Here is an 11,060-nt window from a genome sequence, read left to right as displayed (position 1 = left end):
CCCCCTTCTCCCCCACCCCCTCACTTCTTCCCCTCCCCTCGTCTCCTTTCCCATTCACCTCGTCTCTTCCCGTCACCCCTTCCTCTCTCCTTTCCCCCCCGTCCTTTTCATACTATCCTCTCCCGTCGTGTACCTCTTCTCTCCTCCCTCCCTTCCCCTCTCTTCTCTTCCCTTCACCCCTTCCTCTCTCCTTTCCCTCCTTCCCTTACCGTCCTCTCCCCCTTCTCCCCTCTTCCGTCCTTTATCTCATCTCTCTCCTCTCCTGCCTTCCCTTTTTCTCCCTCTTCTCATCCTTCCGCTCCCCCCCCCTCATCTCACGTTTTCCCTTCCCTTCCCCCCTCTCTTCTCCCGTCCCTCCTCTGCCCCCTTCTCCCTGCCGTAGTCCCTTCCCTCCTGTCCCCCTTCCCTTCCCCCTCCACCTCTCACCCCCTTTCCCTCCCTTCACCTCCCCCCTTCTCCTTGCCCTCCTTTCCTCTTTTCTCTTCCTCATCACGCCCCTCCTCCCACTCTCCATTCCCTTCCCTTCCTCCTCCTCCTCCCCCTTTCTCTCCCCTCCCCTCTTCTCTTCTCTTCTTCCATTCCCCTCCCTCCTATCCCCTCCTCTTCCCTTTCTCTCCCCCTTCCCCTTCCCTCCCCTCCTCTTCCCTTTTGTTTTCCCTTCCCTTCTCCTCCCTCCTATCCCATCCCATCCTCTTCCCTTCCCCTCCCTCCTTACCCATCCTTCCCCTTCCCTCATAACCCATCCTTCCCCTTCCCTCCTAACTCATTCTTCCCCTTCCCTCCTATCCCATCCCATCCTCTTCTTTTCCCCTCCCTCCTAACCCATCCCCTCCTCTTCCCTTTCCCTCCCCTCCTATCCCATCCTCTTCCCTTTCCCTTCCCTCCTATCCTCTTCCTCTCTCCTCCCCTCCCCTCCTCTTCCCTTCCCCTCTCCTCCCCTCCCCTCCTCTTCCCTTCCCCTCTCCTCCCCTCCCCTCCTCTTCTCCTCCCCTCCCCTCCTCTTCCCTTCCCTTCTCCTCCCCTCCCCTCCTCTTCCCTTCCCTTCTCCTCCCCTCCCCTCCTCTTCCCTTCCCTTCTCCTCTCCCATCCTCTTCCCTTCCCTTCTCCTCTCCCATCCTCTTCCCTTCCCTTCTCCTCTTCCCTTCCCTTCTCCTCTCCCATCCTCTTCCCTTCCCTTCTCTTCTCCCATCCTCTTCCCATCCTTTCTCCTCTCCCATCCTCTTCCCTTCCCCTCCCTCCTATCCCATCCTTTCCCTTCCCCTCCCTCCTATCTCATCCTTTCCCTTCCTTCCCATCCTCTTCTCTTCCCCTCTCCTGCCCTCCCCTCCTCTTCCCTTCCCTTCCCCTCTCCCATCCTCTCCTCCCCTCCCCTCCTCTTCCCTTCCCCTCTCCTCCCCTCCCCTCCTCTTCCCTTCCCTTCCCCTCCCCTCCCTCCTATCCTCTTCCCTTCCCATCCCATCCTCTTCCCTTCCCCTCCCCTCCCCTCCCTCCTATCCTCTTCCCTTCCCCTCCCTCCTATCCCATCCCATCCTCATCCCTTCCCCTCCCTCCTATCCCATCCCATCCTCTTCTCTTCCCCTCCCCTCCCTTCCTCTTCCCTTCCCCTCCCCTCCCATCCTCTTCCCTCCCCCTCCCCTCCCATCCTCTTCCCTCCCCTCTCCCTTCCTCTTCCCTTCCCCTCCCCTCCCCCTTCCTCTTCCCTTCCCCTCCCCTCCCCCTTCCTCTTCCCTTCCCCTCCCCTCCCATCCTCTTCCCTCCCCCTCCCCTCTCCAATCCTCTTCCCCTCCCCTCTTCTTTACCGTCGTTCGAGTCCACACTGTAAAAAGAAAAAGAAAAAAAAGCTGCAAGGTATCACAGTATGTAATGAAAGAAAAAAAAAAAAATGCGCAATAATGTTTCGCAATTAAAAAAAAAAAAAAAGTTTTAGTCCGTCACATGTTTTACCTACCGATGATTTTATATTTTTCATTGAGAATGTTCGGTTGCAGTTCGATCGGTTTTTAGTAATCTATCTATAGCCCGACGCCCTAATCCCGCAAAGGGTGGCCGCAGACAAAACGCCTCCAAGTCGCTCTCACCCACCATTTTAGTAATCAGTTTAATCAATTCACGACTTTCAAAATGTATAACCGCGCAAAATTTATGAAGAATGAATTTAAACATTACGTCCATGATTTTAGATATCGAATAACTGCTGCATTCCTGTTGGGCCCCACACTGTAAACTGTCACTGTTAGGTTAAGTTATAAGCTTTGTGTTGTGGGAAGGCCTTTGAACACTTGTTTCTCGCGTATCGCTGTTATGTAAGTGCGCTGCTGTGTATCGCTGTTATATAAGTGCGCACCGTATCTGTTATATAAGTCTGTAGCGACTTAGTGGCGAACTTAACGTGGGAGGGAGAAGATAGAGCGAGTGGAAGGGGGAGGGGGAAGAAGCACGCACGTTTTCTAAACTCCAAGTGAGAGTTTCAGGGAGGACTTAAACATGGAGGGAGAGAAAAAGAGCGGAAGGTGGGAGGGAAAGAAGAAAGCGGGAAGAGACGCGCGCGGTTTTATACCTCCAAGAGGTAGAACTTAAGGGGGAACTTGTCTGTGCGTCCACAGAAAAAGTTCGAGCAAGTCTGGGGCGAGATGTGGAACGACTGAGCAACCCAAAGTCCTTAGAGAACACTTCCATGCCCTCCTCCGACGTGCCTGTTGTTGGGGAGAAGTATGCGCCTGTTGTTGACTACGACGTATCCCCTAATGATCTAGCCCTTGCCACAGTTCCCGGACAAGATTTTGACCCACGGACCAGGATCTTCACGGAGGATGAACTCAAACCCCAGCCCATGATCAAGAAAAGTCGCAAGCAGGTGGGTTGTATGCACATACACAGCATGTAAACATATACATGCGCTGATACACTTGATAGGTTACGCCACATGCATAACTACTTTCACACTTACATGCATACATCCAGGCTTCTACATGCAGGTGCACGTGACTACAGGTTCATATCCACACCTAAACACATGTCTGTCTATCTATAGCCCGACGCCCTAATCCCACAAAGGGTGGCCACAGACAAAACCCCTCCAAGTCGCTGTCACCCACCATTTGACTACCCTCCCCCCAAATCACCCCCCTCCCTCATATACCTCTCAACTCCATCTCACCTACATACACCCTCTTAGTCAGTCTTTCATTCTCTCCACATGTCCAAACCACCTCAGTGTATTTCTCCTAATCTTTTCAACCACATCCACATCCAACCTACAACGTCCCTTCACTTCTTCATTCGTTAACCTGTCACTCCACATGCTCCTCTCAAGTATCTCATTTCCACTGCTCTCACTCTTGACTTGTTCCCCTCTTGCAAGGTCCACGCCTCGCTTCCATACGTCAGGGTAGGGATCACAATACCATCATGCAGTGACTTCTTAACTTCCATACTCACCTCCCTATTTCTCATCACTGCTTTCAGTGATCCAACAACCTTCCTTCCCTGCTGTACCTTTTGACGCACTGCTTCCCCCAAAGTTCCATCCTTACTCATCACACTACCTAAGTACTTGAATGCACTCACATTCTCCATATCCTCACCATCCAACCTCACTGCACACACTGTGACTTCATTCCTCTCAAACACCATAACTTTACTTTTGTTTACATTAACTTTCAGCTTCCTCCTACTACACACTGTCCCAAATTCATTCACCAAACCTTGCAACTCCCATTCATCTTCACTCAACAATACTGTATCATCAGCAAACAGCAACACCGGAAGCTTCCAAATCTCACCCTCATTCATTAAGAGCCACCCCCACATCCACTGCCCTACTTTGCACCACCTTTACAACCCCATCCATGTATATATTAAACAGCCATGGAGACATCACACAACCCTGTTTCAGTCCCACATTGAGCTCAAAGAACTCGGCTCACCATCCACTCGCACCGTAACCCTAGCTCCTTCATACACACTCTTCACAGCACTCAACAATTTCCCCTCCACACCATAAATTCTTAATACCTTTCACATACCTTGCCTATCAATTCTGTCATAAACTTTCTCCAAGTCCGTGAAGGCAGCATACACTTTCCTTCTCTTCTCTAGATACTTCTCCACTAAACATCATAGAACAAATATCTGATCTACACACCTTTTTTCCCTGCCTAAATCCCCTTTGCTCTTCTCCAACTAGCTCCTCTGTCATATGCCTAACCCTATCAATGAGTATTCTACCATATATTTTACCAGTCACACTAAGAAGGCAAATACCCCTATGATTACCAAATACTTCTCTCTCCCCTTTCCTTTGTATAAAGGAACAATTATACCTGATTTCCAGTCCTCTTGAACCCTTCCCTCTTCCCAAGCCAATCTACACAACTTCCATATCCACTCCACAACAATCTCACCCCCATACCTCAGCATTTCACCACACACTCCATCAATTCCTGGGGCCTTTTGCAACTTGATCTTCTTCATTGCTTCCACTACTTCTGCCCTACTGATCTCTTCCTCCTCTCATCTCTTCTTCACCCAGCCATTCCCCAACCACTTACACTTGCACTGCTGTCACTCGCAACATTCAACAAATCCTCAAAGAGCTCCTTCCATCTCCTCAATTTCTCTCTCTTCTCCACCAACAATCTATTATTCCTATCTTTCACTCCCCTACTATTTCCCCTTTCATACTGCCTTACTTTCTTTACCTCCTTCCAAAACAATTTCTTACTTTCCCTCCGTTTTACACTCAGATTCCTCCCAAACACTTCATCCACTTTCTTCTTACTCTCCTTCACCATTCTCTTCACCTCCCTTCTCCTGCTCACATATACCTCTCTCTTCTCTCTCATCTTCTCCCCTACCTCTACTCACTAACCATTCATTATATTCCTTCTTCATTTGTTACACAGCTTGTTTCACCTCATCATTCCACCCTGCTGTCCCTTGCACACCCCTGCATCTCCTCCTCACTCCACAAACCACCTCACATGCTGCAACTATATCTTCTGTAAATATTTTGCATATGTCTTCCACCCCTTCCATTTGCTCTAGCTCATACCTTCCCAATCTTTCTTCCACTGTGCTCTTATACTCTGCCATTTTCTCACTATCTTGCAATTTGTCCACTTCTCACGGAGCTGTTTCCTCCTGTCTTCCCCTTCATCTCCTCAACCATTTTCTTTGCAGCTTTACCTTGGCCATCAGTAAGTGATGGTCCGAGACTCCATTCCCCCACCCTCTCCACACTCTTGCATCCAACACTTGTCTTCTCATTCGCTCATCCACACACACGTAGTCTATCATTGCCTTTCGTTCAACAAGTTTACCATCCATCCTTCTCATTACTCTCCATGTATACCGGTGGATCATCTTATGCCGAAAGTAGGTGTTGGCTATTGCCAACCCCTTACCAGCACAGATGTCCACCAAAGCACTACAATTCCCATCTACTTCAGCTGGCACACCCTACTGACCAACCACTCCATCCACTCGTACATTCCCAACTTTGCCATTCATGTCTCCATTCAAAAGCACTCTCTCGCTCCTCTCAAATTTGTCCATACATGCTTCTACTCTTGCCCAAAACTCATCTCTTACTCTTGCCACTCGGTCCTCTGTCGGAGCATACACACATACAGTCGCCCATGCTTGTATGCCTACTTTCACCCATACAATCCTTGCACCCACTGTTCCATACTCATATTCTCCTTCCACTTCTTGCTTATCATCAGACATACTCCCTCTCTTGCCCTCTCATTCTCATTAACTCTCGCACATATACCAAAACCATATTCCCATTCTCTTACCCTTTCACCTTTCCATTTAGTTTCAGTCAATCCACATATATCCACTCTTGCATCCTCAAGCACCTGAACAATCTAAACACGTGATTTACACAATGAACAGACGTGTTCTTGTGAAGCACACAATGGACACATTCACACATGAATGCACATACATGATCAAACACAATGATTATATACATGCCTGAACAGACACATTATACACACTAAAACAGAGCCACACATACCCATGAAGGTCACAAACAAACACTGATGTACATGAATGCAAGCACACATATGAACAGATACACACATGAACACTAAAACAGGCATGAACACATGCATACAGTATATAAGCACGCAAGAACATTCAAGTATGAAGTCACACAAGTACACTAAAATATACACTTGAACACACACACATGCATACTTGTACATTCAAATGCAAGACATGAATTCATGCATGAACAGATTCACATAAATGAAAACATGAACTCAGCTTCACACACCCACACACATACAAAGCCTAGCCCAAATTGTGTATACTAACACTACATAAATGCATACATAAATATATATATTAAATGCACTCGTATATTATCATATACGGTACATAAATACATCAATATATGTTGTGTATGCCTGGATAACTGTGTACTAATGAACAGACATACAAGTACAATGCACTCATGCACCTATTACATGCATACATAATATAGGCCTGTGTACCAATTTATGCAGAAACATAATGATACATAAATTCCTTTATACAGTGTAACAACGTACACCATCACAGAAACTCTTAATTTAACCCTATTGTATACAGTAGTAAGCAAATATGAGAACTTCTACCAGTGTGCTGTGTCTGCCACCCACCCATGCAATGTCAAGACGTCGGCCCAAAGTCAGAACAATTGATTCAAACTGGTTTGAGGCTAGTTTAAACAATAAATTAGGGATTATTCGATCCTGGATTGAGCCTAGGGTTTAGCCTTACTGAAGTTGCTGGATTGTCAAATACCGAGTAATTTGGGACTGCTTTAGATCAACCAGCCACACAAGTTACTAGTGCTACCTCTTTGTGAAATCGTCCCCCACCCACCAACCCCCATGTGGCTGTTCTGCTTAGGAGAGAGACTTAAGATCCAAGAGTTGTACATAGCTTTAATTTACCTCTTCATGTTTAGGAGCCCTTAAGTGGTGGAAAGTGTATCTGATGGAAGCAAGAATAAGCTAAAATTAATAATAATTATTATAAAATGCAACACTTTAATCAAGGGGCAAACCTATACGACTGCATTGGTTGGGTGAGTGAAGGAAGTACCACAGTGGCAGAAATTGTTCAGTCTATACAATCAATGGCTTGAATAAAAATTTAGCCCTGTTACTGCTATTATTCCCCTCAGCTCAAGAAAAGTAAATTACCCAAGTGTGTACATTGCAATGAAAGGGATAAAATCTCGTCCTTAACCCCTTCAGAATGGTGACATCTTACCAGTTCTATCTTTGCTATCTCCAGATGATTATTAAATACAGGAGACTTATCAAATTGCAGTAGTTAAATGTGACCTCTGTAAATTCACTCCTTACAAAGTCCTCACACTGAATCTGACAATCTTGTGCTGGCCTGATGATATGAAAGATATGGTTCAGCTTCCACTAATTTAAAACATCAGCAATATAGCCAGCGGTAATATGGGAGTTTCGTAACCCCTAGACTATCTATCTATTGCCAGATGCCTCATTCCCATACAGGGTGGCCACAAACAAATCACCCCTATGTTGCCCTGTCCCCTGCCATTTCACTGCCCTGCTCCCAACTCACACCCTCCTCTCTCATATACCTCTCCACTCCATCCCTCCATCTCATCCTCAGCCTCCCCCTCCTTCTCCCCCCCTCCACCTCACTCACATACACACTCCTCATTAGTCTCTCACCCTCCATCCTCTCCACATGGCCAAACCACCTCAGTGTGTTCCTCCTAACGCTTCCTATCACATCCACATCCACACCACAACGCTCCTTTATATCCTCATTTGTCAGCCTCTCTCTCCATGTGACTCCACAGGCTCCTTTTGAATAACTCACTCTTGACTTGTGTCCTTCCAACAATGTCCAAGCTTCACTTCCATACGTTAGAGTTGGTATCACAATAGTGAGCTGTCATGTAGTAACTTTTTCACTTTCATGCTCACTTCCCTGTTTCTTATCACTGCTTTCAAGGAACCAGCAACCTTTCTTCCTTCTTGTACCCTTTCAAGCACTTCACCCTCTAAACTCACCACACTACCCAAGTACTTAAACGTACTCACATTTTCCATTTCCTCACCATCCAACCTCACTGTACCTTCACTGACCTCACCTCTCTCAAAGACCCTCACTTTACTCTTCCCTACATTCACCTTTAGATTCCGTTTCTTACTCTCCCAAACTCATCCACCAAGCCTTGCAGCTCCCCTTCATCTTCACTTAACAACACAGTATCATCTGCAAACAACAGTACAGGGAGTTTCCAAACACTATCCTCTCTCACCAGGGCCACTCCAACATCCACTACCCTACCTTGTCCCTCTTTTATTACCCCATCCATGTACAGATTGAACCACCATGGAGACATGACACATCCCTGTTTCAACCCAACCTTCAAAGAGAAAATTTCACTCAGTTCACCATCCACAAGCACTGCAGCCTTAGCACCCTCATACATACTTCACAGCATTCAACAACTTCCCATCTACTCCATATATTCTTAATACTTTCCACAATCCTTGTCTGTCCACCCTGTCATGCTTTCTCCAAATCCATGAAGGCCGCATACAACTTCTTTCCCTTCTCTAGAAACTTTTCCACTAAAGATCTACGAATGAATATCTGATCCACACAACCTCTTTCCTTTCTAAAGCCTCCCTGTTCTTCTCCAACTAATTCCTCTGTTATTTCCCTGTCAATAAGTATCCTACACTACATTTTTCCTATTACACTAAGAAGACAAATGCCCCTATAATTACCACACACTTCTTTTTCCTCTTTTCCTTTGTACAAGGGAATAATTATACCCGACTTCCAATCCTCCGGGACTCTACCTTCCTCCCAGGCCAATCTGCACATCTTACATATCCATTCTACTATCTCTCCCCCATGCTTCAGCATTTCATCACATACTCCATCAATTCCTGGGGCTTTCCCCAATTTGACTTGCTTCACTGCTTCCACAACTTCTATCCTACTGATTTCTTCCTGTCTTCTCACTCCCTCCTTCTCCCAGCCACTTATACTCGCATTACTTCCATTCTCTACGTTCAACAATTCCTTAAAGTGTTCTCTCCATCTGCTCACTTTTTCTCCCATCTCCAGTAGTAATCTACCATTTTTATCATTCACTCCCCTACTAACTTCATTGCCACCCTGTCTTACTCTCTTCACCTCTTTCCAGAACATTTTCTTGCAGTCCCTCCACTTTACACTCAAACCCCTAGACACCTGGGAATTTATACTGTGGTCCTCTCAGTACAGCTAATTTTCCTCAAATTACTTGTTTTCAAACCTTAATATCTCGGAAAATATAGCAGGTAGGAAAACAAATAAAAAACCATATTACTCAGGAACTCCTCTTGCGAAGAAAAGCATCCCCAGGACTGTAGGTGGTCTTGTCGATAAGTAAGGACAAGAAGACAAGTAACTTTGGCGTGCAAGACAGGATAGAAGACAAGTAACTTTGGCGTGCAAGACAGGATGTATTCTTGCGTGTGCATGCGGCCCTGACTTTCACTTTGCTTTCTACGTGATAACTTCTCCATTATTAAATAGACACAGTTGCATCCATGGCACACCCTAATTGGTATTATCAGTGTCCTTTCCTAATATTCTTCAATAAAGGCTTGGCAGGGGTGGATGAGGCAAGGGGTCCACATATAAGAGGTTTGATAAAACCTCTTCCTCCACCTGACAAATCAAAAAGGCGACTGAGGTATGCTTGCCTTGGGTCGCAGAAGTCTGTCCCGACCCTTTGGTGACAAGATCAAGTGGCAGCCACTTCAAACTATGGCACAAAAAACACTTGCAGTTATATCTGACACCCGGCATCTCTGATTCACAAATTTTGTCTGATATAACCGTTCCACGATGCATAAGGGTTATGAGGAAGAATGACATTTGATTTGATTTTATGTAATTCGTTAATGTGATAATGAAACGGCATTGTATAATGCCTGAATTAATTGAGAAATGCTTGCTGCACTTTAACCTCTGGAAGTCACTCCTTAAGCTGAGTATGGTTGTCTGCTGGTGGCAAGATTAAAGAGAAAAAAGATGTCACTATGTTGAAAGAGTTAACCCTTTCAGTCCACAGACATGCTGTAATGTAGTTTGAGACTATTCTAATTCTTAAATACCGTACCCCATGTTCTGCACATGGTAGACCCTTGGGTTAAAGTGGCTGAAATGTGCATTAAAGTAAGAGGTATTCCCTTGAGCTATAAGAATTACGTGTACTGTAGATTGTCCCCAACGTTGTTATGACTGAACCCCCACACATTACCTCCAGAACCACCATGATGACACTGACGACACCCTGCTCCCTCGGCAGTTCGTCCCTGTTGAGCTGAAGGACGAGAAGTACTGGGCGCGCCGTCGTAAAAACAACCTGGCTGCCAAGAGATCCAGGGACGCCCGCAGACTCAAGGAGAACCAGATAGCCATGCGCGCCAACTTCCTGGAGAAAGAGGTGGGTTGGCCGTGTTTTGGTGGATGCTGCAGAAATGTTCGGTAAGGTCACAGGACAATAGGAATGTACCTACAGTCATAAACAGAAATAAGTGTTTGGTGGTAAGTTCAGATGGAAACAAATTATCAGTAAGGTCACAGTTCATTGTGATACTGTCCAGAGAGCAGTAAACACAAATAAACCCTTCATTTGTTATCTCATACATGCCAGTTATGTCATGGTAAGTTAGTGGTTGTTGTCTGAGGTTGGCAGTGATCATGGCATTGAAGACTGGACCAGGTAAAGAACAGTAATTGTATTATTTGGGGCATTGCAGCTTGGATAGCTGACTACGCTATGAGAGTGACAGTGTTACATACAGTAATGAATGGCATGTTGTGCAACAAAGGTAGAGTTTTCACAGTGGCTAATTTCTGTTTTCTGTGGAATCAGATACCGCATTTGACATGATGCCCTAGCATGTGATGAAAGTAGTCCCATCACTGACCACTCTGTCCTTCCCCTGTGTAATGAGTTACCTCCTATTTACTTCAGCGTGCAATATATCCTTTCGATCGCC

General features: G+C 46.0%; 1 protein-coding gene across 1 annotated transcript in view; it reads left to right on the top strand.

Moving 5' to 3' along the window:
• Nucleotides 1–11,060, top strand: part of Pdp1 (PAR bZIP family member Pdp1) — a 73,856-nt gene that overhangs the window by 44,372 nt on the left and 18,424 nt on the right. Inside the window, exons 4-5 of the mRNA XM_080269222.1 lie at nucleotides 2,604–2,863; nucleotides 10,346–10,501. Coding sequence (XP_080125348.1) covers nucleotides 2,604–2,863; nucleotides 10,346–10,501 — 416 coding nt within the window. The remainder of the gene's footprint in view (nucleotides 1–2,603; nucleotides 2,864–10,345; nucleotides 10,502–11,060) is intronic.

This window comes from Coenobita brevimanus, chromosome 4 (genome assembly GCF_032717465.1).
Source record: "Coenobita brevimanus isolate Jiangsu-jjx chromosome 4, ASM3271746v2, whole genome shotgun sequence".
NCBI lineage: Eukaryota > Metazoa > Arthropoda > Malacostraca > Decapoda > Coenobitidae > Coenobita > Coenobita brevimanus.
Note: the sequence above shows the minus strand (reverse complement) of the source record. Positions and strands in the feature narration are given on the sequence as shown.